General features: G+C 30.1%; 2 protein-coding genes across 2 annotated transcripts in view; one reads left to right on the top strand and one right to left on the bottom strand.

Moving 5' to 3' along the window:
- Positions 1-2445, top strand: part of LOC125859611 (glycine-rich protein DC9.1-like) — a 74583-nt gene extending 72138 nt beyond the window's left edge. Inside the window, exon 3 of the mRNA XM_049539394.1 lies at positions 2315-2445. Within this exon, the coding sequence (XP_049395351.1) occupies positions 2315-2331 (17 nt within the window). The 3' untranslated portion in view covers positions 2332-2445. The remainder of the gene's footprint in view (positions 1-2314) is intronic.
- Positions 2446-7589: 5144 nt separating this feature from the next.
- Positions 7590-19846, bottom strand: part of LOC125859113 (uncharacterized) — a 22759-nt gene continuing 10502 nt past the window's right edge. Inside the window, exons 2-3 of the mRNA XM_049538835.1 lie at positions 7882-8083; positions 7590-7685 (exon numbers count right to left, since the gene is read on the bottom strand). Of these exons, the coding sequence (XP_049394792.1) occupies positions 7590-7685; positions 7882-8083 (298 nt within the window). The remainder of the gene's footprint in view (positions 7686-7881; positions 8084-19846) is intronic.

Below are 19846 nucleotides of genomic sequence, written 5' to 3'. Positions count from 1 at the left end.
TTGATCAAGAGCTTTTTTTCCTTTAGATGTTCATAATAGAGAGAGTGGGTTAATGTCAATTTAAAGAGTTTTTATAGTTATAGTTTAAATGTGGAAAGTTACTTTTTTTTTTTTAAATGGTACGGTTATATTTTTTAAATTGACTATTTTGAAAACAGAAAAACTTATCCTCATTTTTCAATTTAAACTATCTTGTATATTGAGTTTGAGTAGAATTAAAATTCATTGTTTGAAAGTTTTGCAACACTATTCGTATTTTTTAAAAAAATATAAAAAATCAATTGACTATTAAAGAAAAACTGCAACGGCTTTATATTTTGATTTTTAAAATAGAAAAACTTTTTTAATGTTGATAGTTTTCATTATTTGGGTAACTTGATGACATGTGTTTACTTTTATTTCAAATTTTAAATTTACAATATTTAATTAATTATATAATATTTAATTATTAATTAATAATTATTTAAAATTTTAAAAATTTGTGGCGCTGACATGTGTCATTTTTTCTTCTCCTATTATATATAGATAGATTTGTGTAAGTTGATGACATGTGTCTATTTTTATTTAATTTTTTTTATTTATAGATAGATAATAGTTATATAATAATTAATTAATTAATTTAAAATTCTAAAAATTTGTGGCGCTGACATGTGGCGTTTTTTCTTCTCCTATTATATATAGATAGATTAGTTAGACACTCTTTTTCATTCAAATCCGGCTAAGTGTTTACCATCACTTCTTATAAAATTTGTTGCAATTTGAATAAATTTTTATTTATAAAATTTATGCTTCACATAAAAAATATTAGATTCAAGATAAATTTGACGTCTCAACTCTACTTTAGCCTCTCTATTAGGAATGGTCCACTTTAGGATTATAGTGTTCCCTATCAAAAGTAATTTTTTTCTCAAATATTTCAAATTTAAAAACGTATAATTAAAAATAGAAGGTACTAATCGATCACCTACCACCAAAAATGATAGCAATATAGACTTCAAATATATGAAGTAGAAAACTAACGCAATAAAAATTGTTTGAGCAATTAGAACCTACTTGGGAAAACTTTTAAAATTTACGTATTTTAAAACGTGTTTCCAAAAATTTCTTTGTATAGTTCTAGGCCTATAGCAGTTTATGTTTAAGTAAGATTTAAGAAGCTCTTTTATTAGTATGACTCTATTAGTATTAGTCTATTAGAGCAGTAGTTTGTGTTTATTGAAATTTCCACCCAAAAAAAAAAAGTTCAAGAAAAGGAAATTACGTAAAAAATAAATATGTCCAAAATTTACATTATGATAAATATAATAATAACTTTTAGTTATTTATTACTCTTAGAGATTTTAGTAAAGTATTGAAATTATAATTTTTTAAAAATATTTCATCTTTTGTATGAGATTCACTCTCCCATCACAAGAAAATATTTGATAATATATGCTAATTTTATTTTTTAACTATAAACAATTATTTTATTTAGTGTACATCACAAAATGCAGATAAATATTGTGGTGCTATACTACCTTCTTTTTAAAAACAGATTAAGAATATAATACAAATAAATTGAAGCAGAGGAAATATAATATATGTATGGTGGTTGGGCAAGATAAGTGATAAGTGACCGTTTATCAATTTTTAATACATTGAGTTCTTTTTAGTATAAATATAACCCAATGTTGTATCAATTTTTTCATCCTTTAATTAGGATAACTAAGTTTTGAAAAAGAAAAAAATGATGGGTTCCAAGGCATTTTTGTTTCTTGGCATTTTTTTGGTTACTTTTGCAATAATAAGCTCTGAGGTTGTGGCTAGGGAATTGACTGAGACCTGTAAGTTTTTTTTTTTTTAATAATTATCTATTTGAAATATTGGATTTCTTATCTAATTATTTGGCATTTATTCAATGTTATGCCAGTATTTAAATTTCACATTTGATATTGATATAATGACATTGACGGATATCCCAGAGATGAGCATGATGAATTTAACAATGGATATAAATATTTTGGTGGTGGATATTATCCTTCACGTGATGGATATAATTTTCCAGGTAGGGGATATAAACCCCCACATGACGATTATAACAATAGATATAAATCTCTTGATGGTGCATATAACAATGGATATAAGCCTCCAAGTGGTGGAAATAAACCCCCACATAGCGGATACAACCCTCCAAGTGGCGAATACAACCCCCAACATGACAAATATAAACCTCGGTGTGGCGAATATAACCTCCCACATGGTAAATATAAATCCCCTAGTGATGAGTATAAACCTCCAGGTTATAAACCCCCTAGTGATGAATATAAACCTCCAGGTGCACATGATAAATAGAAACCCCCTAGTGATGAATACAAACCTCCAGGTGACAAATATATCCCCCACATAACAAATATAAACCTTCTAGTGACGAATACAAACCTCCAGGTGACAAATATAACCCTCCACATGACAAATATAAACCCCCTAGTGATAAATACAAATCCCCAGGTGACAAATATAACCACTCACATGACAAATATAAATCTCCTAGTGATGAATACAAACTTGCAGGTGACAAATATAAACCTCCTAGTGACGAATACAAACCTCCAGGTGACAAATATAACCCTCCACATGACAAATATAAACCTCTTAGTGACGAATACAAACCTCCAAGTGACAAATATAACCCTCCACATGACAAATATAAATCCCCTAGTGACGAATACAAACCTCCAAGTGACAAATATAACCCTCCACATGACAAATATAAATCCCCTAGTGATGAATACAAACCTGGATATAAACATAACCCTCCATATGACAAATATAAACCCCCTAGTGATGAATACAAACCTCCAGGTGACAAATATAAACCTCCTAGTGATGAATACAAACCTTCAGGCAGCAAATATAACCCTCCACATTACAAATATAAACCCCCTAGTGATGGATACAATCATTCAGGTGAAGGCCATGAATAAGTGATCAATTAGCCAATTGCCTCACAACAAATCATCATGTAATATTATTAAACCGTTATACGTAGAGGCAAGATCTATAATAGTAATAGTCTAGCTACTCGATCTAAACCTTGCTAAATTAATCGTACTGAATAAAACATCATTGAGTTCATATGTATGGTTGATCATGTAATATTTTGTTGTATAATATAACACAATATATTGTGCTAATATATTTTCATAATGTACGTTTCTTATATCTCTCGGGGCTTAAAGTTATTTATGCTGAAATCATATGAATTTTTACCTTTAACCTTTACATGGTTTTATCAAGTTAGATTCCTTTATATACTTTAAACAAAGCTCATGAATTATGGGCGACTAGACAAAAATGTTATAAATCACATTGTACTAATATAATATAATGAATATTTACATCAAATATTCTATCTTTGTGTGTAAGACTAAATATGCTATTTTGATAACCACTTATCTAAATTAATGAAGTCTTTCTGTCCTCCTAACCATATTGTGCTAATCTAATGAAAATCCAATAACCTCTCATAATTAAATGAGAGAGAAAATTAGGGATAATGTACAAGTACCCCACAAATTATGATCGAAATCTCAGAGACACACTTTGATTAACTAAGGTCTTATTACCTCCATGAACTCATTTTTTTTTGGTAATTTTGTACACCTTTTTGGCTTACGTGGCATCTAAATATCTCTCACACGCCTCAACTACATGGAGTCACGGAGTGTGACACGTAAGCCAAAAGGTGTACAAAATTTTTAAAAAAATGAGTTCAAACACTATGCTTTCATTATCAAATAAGATGGTTGTGTGCGTGTGGGACTCAAACCCATGACCTAGGGCCAATTCTTGAACTCCTTTATCCATTGAGCTAAACTTCTTACTTATTTTTAGGTGGTTCACTTTAATATATATATTCATAAAATCATAATTTGACCTTATATATAGTGTGATTTTTCTACGAAGGGAGTTTGAGTGAACCCCAACCCCTGGCTGCATCTAGATCCGCCAAGTTGCCGTTCCATTGTCATACTTGGAACTAAGGCCCCTCGGTACTCCTCTTTCTATGGATTTCGCTACAAATAATAAAACTAGACCAAGCATGAATGAAGTGGCAGATCTCTGGATCAAGAACCTTAATAGGATAGGATCTTTCTTGTCCTAACATGTAAAAGGAGGTTAGGCTTTATGTCCCCCTCCATTTGGTTGTTAATATCATTAAGTTATATTGATTAAAAAAAAAATCTAAAATAATCCGTGTAAAGGTTTTACTCAAAGACTTGAATACGAGAACGTTTCTAAGTTTTGTCGACATTGTAAAATGTAAACTGCTAGGACATGACTATTAACCAATGTTGACATGCTGAAAAGACCAAAGATGCAGAGGCTAAATGTATTGGAATTGATAAAGACAGGAAGTAAAATGAAGTGTCTTCCTCTAGTACTGAAAAAGCATGGGCATAAATTGAATTGATCCTAACACCTTGTTTGGATGGTCGTTACTCGTTGTATTGTTAGTTTAAATACAATGTTTGTTTTGATTGTTATTTAAATTTTATTGTATCGTATCGTTTGAATCACCGTTAGGTCATGACGATACATTTTATGTAACGTCGCATTGTTACCTTACTATTTTGTTCTCATTTTGTCTTTATTTATCATTTAATAATCATATTTCATTTTTTATCCCAAGTATCTTTTCATAGTAACTCTACTTCGTACCCTACTTTTCTTGTAGGTTATCATTCAAATTATAGATGTGTGACATTATGTAACGACGGATAACATGAATACAATATATACAAACATTATATTCATTAAAACAATACAGTAGGATACAATACAACACAATAGAATACAGTATGATACATTATGAAACAATATGTAACAACCATCCAAACAAAGTGTAAGAATCCAACATATGTTGATATTCCATTCAATTCTACAGGAAACAAAGGCAAACAGGTCGAGCAAAAATGTTGGGGAGATTGCAACGATTCAAGGAAAGACACTAACACTGGGGAAAAAAATAAGGAGCAAGAAAACCAAAAAAAATGCCGTTTAATTTACCAAAAGAGAGAACCAACAAGAAAAGGAAGAAGCAAGAGTAGATCCAAAGTTTTGATTTTTTCATTATCGAGTTATCCATTCTTAGAGGTTTGAAGTCTTTTCTTAAGGGATTAACCGATAACCCAATAGTAAATTATCTAATTATATTTATACCATTTAGTATATAAAGTCTTTGAATTAGAGTTTAGTTTCATATTTTTTTAGGTTGTCTCAAACTTTAGGTTATTCTACAATGAGTCAGTGTTTGCTTTTAAGCAAGATGCATTTTGGCAACTCATGTGCATGCATGGTTCATTTGGTTTGTCACCTTGTTTCTAAGTGAGGAGGATCTAATATACCCTATATGGATTATATTTTTTTCAGAAAAATAATTAAAAAAATTATAATTAATTTTTTTCCACTTTCGTTAGAGGAAAAGGATATATGTGAGTCATTTGTATAACAATGGGGTATATGTGAGTCACTTTCATAACGAGAGATATATCAGCTCTAAATGACAGAATTGAGAGGTATATCAGACCCTTTTCCAAAAAAAAGAAAGAATTTAAGAGGATTGGTTATGGCTTTTATTATTACCCAAATTAGTTCGATACTCTCTTTTTCATTCAAATCCGGCTAAGTGTTTACCATCACTTCTTTTATATATATATATAAAAGACTCTTTTTTCTTCGAAAAATCGGTGTCGGAGAAAATGATAGTCGAGCCGATTGTTTTGATCCCAAATTTAGTGGAGGCTGCGGCGCCACAAGTTGTGACGCCGCAGTCGAATAGGTGTTTGATTTGTAGGAAGTAAATAGGGTTAATGGGATTTAAATGTAGGTGTGGGACCATTTTTTGTGGGACCCATAGGTATCCAGAGGTTCATGCATGCACATTTGATTTTAAGTCAATGGGACAGAAGCTATAGCAAAGGCAAATCCATTGATCAAAGCTGAGAAATTGAAGAAGATTTAATCTTAGCCGTTGTAAATGTATTCAATCATTTAGCCTCTCTAACAGGAATGTTCCACTTTAGGATTATAGTGTTCCTTATTAAAAGTAATTTTTTTCTTAAATATTTCAAATATGAAAACGTATAATTAAAAATAGAAGGTATTTATCGATCACCTACCACCAAAAATATAGCAATATATATTTCAAATATATGAAGTAGAAAACTAACGCAATAAAAATTGTTTGAGCAATTAGAACCTACTTGGGAAAACTTTCAAAATCTACGTATTTTAAACGAGTTTTCAAAATTTCTTTGTATAGTTATAGGCTTATAGCAGTTTATGTTTAAGTAAGATTTAAGAAGGTCTTTTATTAGTAATTAGAGCAGTAGTTTGTGTTTATTCAAATCCACAAACTCGAAATGCAGATAAATATTGTGATCCTATACTTCCTTCTTTTCTAAAACAAACTAAAAATATAATACAAATAAATTGAAACAAAGGAAATATAATCTATGCGTGGTGGTTGGACAAGATAAGTGATAAGTGACCGTTTATCAATTTTTAATACATTAAATTCTTTTTGTATAAATATAACCCAATGATGTATTAATTTCTTCATCCTTTCATTAAGATAACTAAGTTTTGAAAAAGGAAAAAAATGACGGGTTCAAGGCATTTTTTGTTTCTTGGCATTTTTTGGTTATTTTTGCAATAATAAGCTCTGAGGTTATAGCTAGGGAGTTGGCTGAGACCTGTAAGTTTATTGTTTTTTTTCCTTTTCGTAGTTATCTGTTTGAAATATTGGATTTCTTATCTAATTATTTGACATTTATTCAATGTTATGCTAGTATTTAAATTTCACATTTAATATTTGTAGCAATGAAATCGGATGATGTATACGAAAATGAATATAATGACATTGACGGATATTCCAGAGATGAACATGATGCATATAACAATGGATATAAATATTTTGGTGGCGGATATTATCCTCCACGTGGTGGATATAATTTCTCAGGTAGTGAATATAAACCCCCACATGACAATTATAACAACAGATATAAATCTCTTGGTGGTGCATATAACAATGGATACAACCCTTCCAAGTGGCAAATACACCCCTTACATGACAAATATAAACCTCGGTGTGGCGAATATAACCCCCCACATGACAAATATTAATCCCCTAGTGATGAGTATAAACCTCCAGGTTATAAACCCCATAGTGATGAATACAAACCTTCAGGTGCACATGACAAATATAAACCCCCTAGTGATGAATAGAAACCTCCAGGTGACAAACATAGCCCCCCACATGACAAATATAAATCTCCTAGTAACGAATACAAACCTCCAGGTGATAAATATAACCCTCCACGTGACAAATATAAACCCCCTAGTGATGAATATAAATCTCCAGGTGACAAATATAGCCCTTCACATGACAAATATAAATCTCCTAGTGATGAATACAAACCTCCAGGTGACAAATATAAACATCCTAGTGACGAATATAAAACCTCCAGGTGACAAATATAATCCTCCACATGCTACCGGCCCAAAACCTTCGACCCTTCTTTCTAAATGGGAGTGCCCAAGGCGCCTCATCTTCTCATTTCGTCGTTGCTCATTCCCGTTAGGCCGAAGTGTTTGGCCTTTCCTTCTCTGCGCCCGCTCAGGCTTCGTTGACCTATCGCGTGGTAAAAAGAAGAAAGTACAAAAGAATAGTAAACGGAGCACACCACAGAAAGATTCTAAATATGAGAAGTCCCCCTTGGATTCGAGAAGAAGGAAATGAAGAATGAGAACGAAACGAAATAAAGCGTTTCTAGCTCTAGTTTCGGATGAGCTACTCCCAATTATGTCTGGTAATAGAATAAGGCGGCTTGCTCTGACCAAGATTCCACTTTTTGCTCCGTCCGCGGAGCGTATGAATTTCCTGGAATGTAGATAGACCAAAAGAGGGAATGAAGGGATAGGAATAGGAATTATAGTACCATTGGAAAAAAGAGCACCTGTGGGAACATCTCTACTGACGAACCATTTCAATAGTACGGGTGTTGCCGTGCCACGAGGCACAACCACGATAAATATAAACCTTCTAGTGACGAATACAAACATCCAGGTGACAAATATAACCCTCCACATGACAAATATAAACCCCCAAGTGACGAATACAAACCTCCAGGTGGCAAACATAACCCTCATATGAAAAATATAAACCCCCTAATGATGAATACAAACCTCCAAGTGACAAATATAAACCTCATAGTGACGAATACAAACCTCCAGGTGAAAAATATAACCCTCCACATTACAAATATTAGCCCTCTAGTGATGGATACAATCTTTCAGGTGAAGGCCATAAATAAGTGATCGATTAGCCAAGTGCCTCATAACAAATCATCATGTAATATTATAAAACCGTTGTACTTAGTGGCAAGATCTATAATAGTAATAGTCTTGCAATTCTAAACCTTGCTAAAAAAATTGTATGAATAAAACTGCACTGAGTTTCATATGTATGGTTGATCATGTAATCTTTTGTTGTATAGTATAACACAATATATTGTGCTGATATATTTTCATAATGTACTTTTCTTATATCTCTTGGGGTTTAAATGTCACGCCCCGAGCCTACACCCTAAGCGAGACTGACACTCAAAAATCATTGCTCCCCAAGCGAACCCTTGCTCTGGCTTACTTACTCAGCGGAAGACTTAGACATAAGAAAGAGAATCCAAATATAAGATAACCCAACATATCTCAAACTGAACTTATGATGTTTTAAAATAAACATTTAACTTAGCCAAAATGATAACTCAAATATGAACATAAGCCAATAACAAAATGATGACGAATGAACTAACATCTGACTGACTATATCTATGAAGCCTCTAAAACAATTGAGATGGATGTCGGGATAGGCTCACGATATCCTAATGAACTAAAATGATAAAATAATGAAAAAGGGGGATCCTCTGAAATGCCAGGAGGCTCACCACAACTCTGAAGCTCAACTGGATCAACGATGCGCTGGATGCTGATCCTGGTTACCTACGTCTGCATCATAATAAGATGCAGGCCAATTGGCATTAGTACATTGAATGTACGAGTATGCGAGTTGGAATGCTAAACACAATATAGGCTTGAAAAGAATCTGAAAGGAACTAAAGAACTTACCTGGCTCAACTCAACTCAGCATAACTGAACTCATTTCAATATAAAGCAGTTTAAAAACAAGTGCAATATAAAGAAAAACTGTTTAAAACATGATGTCAACTCTGTGTGTAGGAAAAGATACATATAACTCTAAGATGTGTGTAAAAATACAAATAAGTTGATGTATATAAAAATACAAAATACTGTTGTGGGAGTTTCTCTAACCGACAACCATCACTTAAGAGCTATAGTGATGATATAACACTTTACCTCACGCTGCCAAGGACCATCTTATACTTTGCCGGGGGTATAGGACCTAACTCACTAAGTGGATCCACTAGTCTATGTGAAAAGGATTCATCTAAAAAGTATGACCCTTTTCTACCCATGATGGCTACATGGTTTATGGGGGCTATGGATTCTCTGAATGCTCCTCTATATTGGTGCTCAATACTACTCCCAAAATATGATACTAGCTCTTTATGTTTAAAAACATATTTCTTTCTGTGATTTGAAATAATTGCTCAAAAACTTAGCTCAAAGGCTATCTTGGAAATCCAAGTTTCGCCTCTTTCTTAATTATGAAAGCATTTACTCTTTTATGAAAACTAGCCCGAAGGCTCTTTGAAAATCGAGGTTTCCTTTCTTGTTTAAATGTAAAAACATTTTAAACCCTTTTAGTCCCCATATAATTTTGAAGAAATGAACTTCAAGCTTTACTCTTTACTGAACTCAAGAACTTAAGTTTTAAAACAAAGTTAAAACGTTTGCAAAAGACTTTTGGAAAACTTTAAGAACTTCTCTAGACTTTGATCTTAACTGCTCTTGACTTGATTCTTAACTAGTCCTTCAATTGAATTATGGATTCAAGGATTTTGATTTGTGATAGGAAGGATCACATGATGTTTAGGAATGATCTTAAATAGCTAAACATGAGAAAAGTCACGAAATCACCGTCTTGAAACAAGTCCGCGACGCGGAGATATTTTAAATAATTACTGCGAAATTAAATTTTGAGACAGAGGAGTCCGCGTCTTAACCGCGAGGTGGAGAAACATTTTGGTCATTGGAGGAGCAATTCCGCGACGCAGACTTGTGTTCCAGATGACGCTCGACTTTTTTCTTCTCCATTTTACAGCCCCAATTCGCCTAAATTCGAATATTTTTCTCAAAAACTCTTTAGATTTAGATACCCAGCATATTAACCTATGAACCTAACTCAAAACATCTCAGAAACTCCTCAATTCATCACAATTCAAAAACAACATTCAAATTCAAGAATACATGTCAAGAACATCAACTTTCAAACTCTTTTAGGATGGATTTCACTGAACTAAACATGCTTGGCGCGTGGGTGAATGAACCCAACGCTATGAAAGACTCACATACCTTGTAAGATGAATTTCTTGGCGAATCCATAACCAAAATTGATCGTTCTTGGCGAACCTTGAGCTTTTCTTCTCCTTTCTCCTCTTTTCTCTTTTCTCCAAACCCTAGTGTGTATTTCCAATTGATTAAACTGATCTTATTCTGATTTGACCCTTAATTAATTCACTAAAACGAATTAAATTAATTAGATAAGGAAAAGACTGAAATACCCTTCAAAATCCGGATTGGACATTTCCTTATTTGAACATCCCAACTTCCAATGGGCGTATCTCACTTATACGAAGTCAGATTCGCACAATCTTGGCGGCATTGGAAAGAGAGTTCCAAGAGATTTCCAACCATACCTATAAGTACACCTAACTCATCCTGAGCTAGGAGTTTTCGTTTGAAGTTGACCAAAAACTCACTTTTTTCCTAACTTAAGTAAATTTCCAAATTTTCATTCTTTCCAAAAATGACTATTTCAAATTCTTATCTTCTTGCTAGCTATTTCAAATTGCGAGATGTTACATTAAAGTTATTTATGCTGAAATCATATGAATTTTAACCTTTAACCTGCACAAGGTTCTATCAAGTTAGATTCTTTTATATACTTTAAACAAAGCTCATGAATTGTGAGCGACTAGACAAAAATGTTATAAATCACATTGTACTAGAACTATATATATAAGGGAAAAAGGAAAAAGGAAAAATGTACCCCCAAACTATCATAAATGGTATGCAGATACCCTTCGTTATACTTTTGGGATATTGGTGCCCCTGCCGTCCAAAAACTAGAGCATATATACCCTTTATACTAACGGACATACATGTGTCATAATCTTATCCACCGACCCAACATTTATTAAATATCGAATTGGTGGATAAAATTGTGCCATGTGTCCCTATTTAGTCCGCTGTTAGAGTGAAGGGCATATATGCTTTAATTTTTGGACGACAGGGGCACCAATGTCCCAAAAGTATGACGGAGGGTATCTGCATAGCATTTACGATAGGTTGAAGGTATCTTTGTCCTTTTTTCCCTTTAATAAATATTGGGTCGGCGGATAAGATTATGACACATGTATGTGTGTTATAAAGGGTATATATATGAACTAGTTTTTGGACGGCAGGGGCAATAATGTCCCAAAAGTATAACGGAGGATATCTGCATATCATATACGATAGTTCGAGGGTATATTTGTCATTTTTCCCTATATATAATGGCTCACTGGAAATTCCAAAAAACCATGGATTGCCTAAAGCTAGAACACGATGATCTTCACTATATATGTTATATATAATAGGAGGAATGTCGATGATCTTCACTATTTTGGGGAACTTTCTAACCAGTTATTTGTATCAGATTGTGGTTGAATTACCTATCGAATTGTGTTACTATTTAGATTTGATACTTTTTTTTGTTGTTTTGGGGTTACAAGTTATACTGCAAAATTCATAATTAGTGCCTATTTGAATGGACTTTTAAGTTGATCAAACTGACTTAAAAGTTTGTTTTTGACTTGTGAGAGTTTCTGACAATTATAAGAACAACTTAAAATAAGTCAAAAGTGACTTAAAATAAGTCGAAAGTTAAAAGTAGGGTGATCCATACTTTTTTTTTAACTTAAAAGTCATTCTACTTTGACCAAGTATATTACTTTTTTATCCTTAATTATTTTAAACAATTCCCAAATTCTTTCATGTGATCTATTCAAATTAAATATTTTTGAAATTTAAAATAAGTTGCACATTTAAAATTAACTTAAATATTAAGTTATTGAAATTGAATTAAAATATAAATTAATTTTATTTTAATTTTTCTTAGAAATAAAAAACGTAGATTAATCAACTTTTTATTATGTTAACAGTTTTAAGGGTATTTCAGGCATTTTGATAAAAAAAAGTGTTTAACAACACTAATTTGTCAAACACATCAACAATTTTTTTCAACTGCAACACTTTTATCCAAACACATAACTACTTATTTTTAAAATAATTTTCAGCACTTTAAAAGCTACTTTTTAGAAGTTACTTTTTTTAAGCCAATTCAAATTGGCTATTAATTTTACTCCGTGAGTTTTAGGATGTTAGATTAGATTTGTATAACATTGTTAAAAGCGAACAAAAGGTCTCGTTTGATTCTGCTTTCATTTTTAATGTCTCATTTATGCCTTTCAATTTTAGGTGAACAAAAGTAGACACTTAAACTTATATAAATGGGAATCTGCCGAACAGTTTGGGCCAAATTCTGAAGAAAGCCAAAAAGCGTTGTTTGATGAGCATGTGTGGTATTAGGAAGTTGGTCAGGTAAAGGCTGACCAAGCCAGTGATGCTTAGTTGGTCTTTCCGGATGATCAACCACATTGGGACTGAGACACGACCGGTACTCCAGTTGAACATGTAGACACACTTATTTTATGTGACATCTTACATGACAATTCATGTCCTACGTGACATTTTACGTATATTATACTATGTATGTGTCTACTTGGTCAACTTTATATATACAAGTGTAATAAATATATACTCGTAAACATCAAAAGTTGAAAGACATAAATACAAAATCAGGACAAATTAAAGAGCAAATTTATGTATTATATAAGTTTATTTTCCTTTTTATTTGATTGTAAAAATTGAAGATAGTGGTGAGTTTCTAGAAAAAGGTTTTTTCCACTGTGGGAGATTTATTTCAAAGAAGCATTTAATGGTGTTCTCTAACCACCNCCCCCCCCCCCCCCCCCCCCCCCCCAAACAAAAAAACCCAAACACAGTGCTTTCATTGTCAAATAAGATGGCTGTCTCGTCTATCTAGAAAATTTAAAATTTCTCACCATATATTTAGTAGATTCAAAGGTAACACGGTCGATTAAAGAAAAATCAAAGTTTAGTCACATTATAATATTGGTATCCGCTATTTATAGGCAGATATTTTTATAAATTTCATGATACGAATACTTGATTACTTAAAGTTTAATTCACATGAACTCGTACCATATAGGCTAAATTCGTACTTGATTTTATGAGTTCAGATGAGCTAGTTAAATATAAATTTCTAATTTGAAAAGTGTAAATAAGTCTAATAATAGAAATAAAGATCGAACTCATCAAATTTAAATTTAAATTAAACATTTAGTACTCTACTATAAACGTCACATGTTACAAATTTACGAGTATATATATATCTTCCATACATAAAAATATTAGGAAAATGTAAATTTGCAACCTAAGAAGAAGATGTCTCAGAAGTCATGATCAATATTTGCCGCTGATGAACTTTAAAGTTTTCATTTCGTCATGAAGTGCCTTTTTGAAAAATAAACTCATTATAAGGCCTGTACCAACATCCAGACGAGGCAAGTAATAATCGTAGAAATCTGAATTGCGGATGATTGAGATCTTTTTATTTTTAATTAGAGATTTTAAAGAGCTTTTAAAAATGGATAAAAATTTATTGAGAATGTTGCTACAATATGAAGAGTAGATACCAATGAAAAAACACAAAATAAAAGTAATGTTTGTTGAGATAGATTTAAGACTGATCTCTAGATTTAACTTAATTTATTACTTTCGATTTCAATTATATCCACATTTAAAGAAAGAGATATATTATAAGATTGCGCTCATTTCTTATACATATGTATATATATTTTAAATAGGGAATTAATATATAAGAATATGATCACACTCGCCCTAAAATTTCTTTTTGACTCAAAAATATCCCTCGACTAACTCTCTAAATATAAATGATGACCTATTTTTACAATAAGATATAGCCACATGATATATTTATAATTTCTCACACGGCAAATTATGTTTTGCCTCATACCCTAATAAGCATCAAATTTAATTGGGTTACATTGCCGGATTGGTTCGAATTTTTCAAATATCAAACCAAATTATTTGTGTCAAATTTTTAAATTTATAAACCAAACCAAACCAATAAACCTCGAGTTTTTTTCGGATTTTTCGGATTTTCGGGTTTTTAGGGTAAAGTATTCATACAAATTAAACATATAATTTACTTGTACTTCAAATATTTCTTTAGTCCTACCAAAATACAATTATCTAAGGTGTTTCTTAAGAAAATAACACAAAATATGATATGATTAATGACACTAAATATCCAACAAAAAAAATAATGAAATCGCGTAAACCAAATATTGCAAATTAACAAGTCATAATGAAAATGATCATAATTTAAAAGTACTAAATCATGCTAAAATAAGTTTAATAAGTATTAGTTACATGACTAAATATTAAAGGAAATTAAAATTAGATTATATATTTTAATTGTCTAAACCAATGTAAAACTAAAGAACAATATTCAATATTATTGTCATTCTTAGTGTTGAATTGATTTTTTTTTTGTTTTTGCATTAGTATTAATTTGATTTTGATTTAAACTTTATTATAATTACCAACATTTGTGGATTATAATTTTTATTGAACTATTCAGAATTCTAAGTTTCAAATTTGAAATAATATATTAAAAGATAAAAACTATGAAAAAGTATAAGAAATATTTAAAAATTATATCAAGGTAAATATTTTTATGTATAAAATAAAATTTTAAAATTTTATATATTATGTCGGGTTGGTTTGGTCTCGAGTTGGTTTTTTTTAGTTAAAACCAAACCAATCCAAATATAGTTGGGTTTTTTTTTTTTTCAATACCAAATCAAATCAAACCAAACCACTAATCGGATTTTTTTTTTCGATTTGCGGTTTGATTCAATTTTCGATTCGATTTTGTATACCTCTAAAATTTAGGCTATTAATTTTAGGGCATTCTTGAGTTAAAAAGAAATATTAAAAGTATTTTCAGATCCAAAGATAAAAAATATTATTTGTGATTATTTTTTATATGATTAGGATATTTTTGACTTTTTTTTTTTGTTTTTCTTATTCATGGTTAGGTTTGAATGATTAGATTCCCGAGGTAATAGTACAATGAAAATCCAACAAGAAGTGAGAAATATAGACAGACATAAAGAGGACAAGAAAAGAAGAAAAGTCCATATCCAAATCATTAAATAAATATTCCTTTTACTCTATTTGTTCCTAATTACTTGTCTATTTTTCTTTTTTTGTTGTCCATAATTACTTGTTCATTTTGACAAATAAAGAAATAACAATTTTTTTTTACCTACTATACCCTCAATTGATTTTTTTGAAAAATGTAGAACTTCTTGAAAATCTTAAGTTTTTAATTATCCACTTCATAATTAATAAGGGTAAAATGGTAAACTCATTGTATCAATTATTATATTCTTAATAGGTGTGCCAATTCAAAAGTGGACAAATAATTAGGGACTGAGGGAGTACTTTTTTTGGGTTGAGAAAAAGAGAGGGATAATTAATTTGCATGGAGATATTAGTCCACAACATTATTATTTTTTCTAGTATAAAAGATTAAAAATATATTCAGAATTTAAAATTGATGAATTTGATTCTAAAGTTCTAATATAAACATATTTAGTTTAATTTATTGAATTTATAATTAATATTTATATTTATTTAATGGTTTATATATATATAAATCAAAATTAATAAGTTCGAATCATAGGTTATGATGGCCCTGCATAAAATAATACTAGTCCACAATGTTGTAATAGTTGGGAAATTATGATATGATTGATGTGTTGAATGAGGCCACGATCCAAAGCAACCTCTAGTCATTGTGTCTTTTACTTGAAAATGGACATTATAAAGGTCATGTTGAAAATGGCCTTTCACCACCCACCCCATATATTTAAGGGGTGTCAACCGACAATATTCGTTGCGTTGCATAATCATATTATATAATTAGATAAAAATATTTTTATATATGTATATTATATATCAATATTTCTTGATTTCTTTGTAAATTTACTTAATTTATATTTTAACACTTAATTTGTAGGCCAAACCCTCACACTTGCACAAGTCTCTTCACCACTTTCTTAACCTAACCTTTTCTTTTACTTTTAGTACTATGTTTCTCCGAAATTTTATTCATATTCGTTATTGTACTAAACTTATTAAGTATATTAACATGTATCTTTTTTAAAATAACATTCTTTGACAAAAACATATTTATTCATATCATATTTTATAAGTCTACCCATTTTTTGGAACGAATCAGACCTCAACAAAAAACAATAATCATACAGCTTTAAAAAGTTAAAGTCTACTAAAAAAATAGATCTAACTAGAGATTTTAGGTTCGAGCCCTAAGAATATACTCATTATGTCGATTTTTAGTTGTTATGTTGCATTTTTCGAAAGTCAATTGACTAATTTTTAAAGATAAATTAGAATTCATTAATTCGATATTTTAAGCAAAAAATTTAGATATTCAAACACTATATAAAGTACTATAAATTAAATTTTTTTTGCATATCAATATGATGAAAAAATGCATCGTAAAATGTTAGTCAAATTTTTTATAATTTGACTCTAAACAAGAAAATCATGACAATTAAAAATGAACGAAGAGAATAAAATTCTTTTTAGTACAGATTGCTAGCTTTTCCTTTTAGTGGGATTTATGTGAACGCCAATGCAAATTAATCAAAATCTTAAAATATTTTTATCAAACATCAAATGGGAATGCAATTTTAAAAAAAAAGGGTTTACAAGACACCTTTCATTGGAATTTGTGTCATATTCAATCTTTCAAACGTGCACTCGCCGTGTCTCCTTACTCCTTCCGAGTGCTTCGTTTACTATATAAAATGTGCAATATAATACATTAGTTTTAAGTGGTTTCTTATTCGATGTTTGATATCTGTATTACAAATCAACTAATATTTATTCGTGTCGGATAAAGCCCCATTCGACGTGTAGCATTTTTACTAAGGATTTTTTCATACTCAAAGATTGAATCTGAGACCTCTATTTAAAAAAAAAAAACAGTTTCATCCACTGCATCACATCCTGGTCAATATATTAGTTTTGTCTATATAAAATGTGGCCGACTCGTAGCCGAAACAATAAACGTAAAGAAAAACTATATGGACAAAATTCTCTATTATTTTTTCTTCTTTAGCCATTTCTTGATCTATCTTCTCCAAAACTTGAGAGATACTTAGTTTTCTAGATATGAATAGTACCTTAAAAAAGGGCTAGCCCAAGAGTCCGCTAGACAAACATAATCGGTTTGGTTCGATTTATCAGTTTTCTCTACACACCTTGTTAGAGATATGATGAAGAAGTTTTCTCTTTTGTGATGATGGATCAAGAAAATTTTCATATCTTTTTAGTCACATTCTCTATTATGGTGATCAAGAAGTGGAGTTTTTCTTCATTCTCAAGATGAAGGATAACATATCTTAATATTATTATAAGTTTGGAAAGAGGCACACATTATGGAGCCAGGCAATTTTTTTCATTTCTGTTTTTTCTTCTTTTTATTTTTTTGCCTTCTTATTTAGAGACTGATCATTCTCAAGCTCTATGTTGACTAATAATTCTTGAACATGAGCCAAGAGTTGTACTGAAGAAGTTTTTTGCTGATAATTTTTATGTTGATTATTCTATTTGCTACTCCCTCCGTCCCATTTTATGTGGCAACATTTGATCGGGCACAGAGTTTAAGAAATAAATGAAGACTTTGAAATGTTTATCAAATTGCCCTTAGACTCACTTTTCTTTCTCTTCATAAATGTATTGAAATATTATTTTAAGATTAAGTGGGACCAACAAGGATAAAAGAGGAATTGTATCTTTAAATACTGACCATATAAGAAAATGTGACATTTTTTTTGGGACTGACCAAAAAGGAAATGGTGCCACATAAAATGGGACGGAGGGAGTAATATTTTTATCGAAAATGAATATGATCTTATTATATTTGTACGTTTTATTTATTTATTTATTTATTTATTGTATAGATCCTCCTTTGGTTGTTGCCGATTACCGATATATTTATGTAATATGCAGGGAAGGATCTATCGTTGAAGTTATGAGTTCGGTAAAATTGAGTAGTTGTGAATCAAATCTTGTATATCATGTTTTAAGATATTTAGTGAATATACTTATAAATAATCTATATATATATAATAGGAGAGGTGATAGCGCCTACGTGTCAGCACCACATTAATCTCTAATTTTAACTTTTAAATAATCAACTAATTAAATAGAATTAATTCAATAATAATTTTTTAAAAGAAAAAAAGTTGCTTTTTTAAAAGAAAAGTTACAGTTTTTTTAGCCAATTGAAATTGTTAGATTTTTTAAAGAAAAAGAAAAACGTTACAGTTGTTTTAGCCAAACAAATGTAGATAATAATAAATAATATATAATAATAATAATCTCTCTCTCTCTCTCTCTCTCTATATATATATATATGAGAGGTGATAGCGCTTATGTGTCAGCGCCATAATTAATCTCTATTTTTAATTTAAAAATTGAAAGTAAGAAACTGTTTTTTCTTAAAAGTAACCGAATTTAGAGGAAAAAACGTATGTGGAGATCATCAGTTTTTACAAAATTTGAATAGTAAATCACGTTTTACTCCTTTTTAATAGCAACAGAATGTGAGTTTTTAAAAATATTTTATTATAATTAACGTGAAATCAGTTTTAAAAATTCTCCTTTCATAATTAAAAATAATGTTCCTAAATCATCTCTATTATATATATTGTATTAACGTGAAATCGGTTTTGAAAAAATAAATTATTATCCCACTAAATATGGAGTTTTAAAACTTCCTATTACACTCTTACTTCTAAACAAATTGAAAAACTTTTAAACTAAAATTATTTTTTAAATTATTTATTTTAAAAAAACGCATTGTAAGGAAGTTTCTTTTAAATTTATTATTTAACTATCATTTAAAGTTTTAAGTTTTATATCAGATCTTTTTTCTTATTTGCATTTTAAATAAATATATTTTAATAAAATACTACCTATAATCTACATGTTCTATCTTTACTGATAAAAATACTTGAACTAATAATAATAATAATAACAATAATTTTTTTCGTTTAACTTAGCTTAAAATTTTAAATATCTGTAAACTTTTAAATTAAAATTATTAAAATTATTCATTTAAGTAAATATACTAACAAAACAATCTGTTTAATTTGAATTAAATTAATATAAAACACGGCAGTTTAGCACTTTCCCTTTAAGCTTATCCAATTTCTCCACTGCCCTTGAAACACGGATGCACAGTTTAAAATTTTAAAAATTAAAATTTAAAATTTCAATAAATAACGATTTTGTCCTCCTTTTTTTTAGGAAAAAATTATTTTTCAACTAATAGGAAACGGTTACAAAATTCAAACGCTTTATATAGACTACTGATAAAGAAAATTATTGTTTACAAGTTGTTCTCTCAACT

Source organism: Solanum stenotomum, chromosome 3 (assembly GCF_019186545.1).
Source record: "Solanum stenotomum isolate F172 chromosome 3, ASM1918654v1, whole genome shotgun sequence".
NCBI lineage: Eukaryota > Viridiplantae > Streptophyta > Magnoliopsida > Solanales > Solanaceae > Solanum > Solanum stenotomum.
This window is presented reverse-complemented; position numbering and strand designations above follow the sequence as displayed.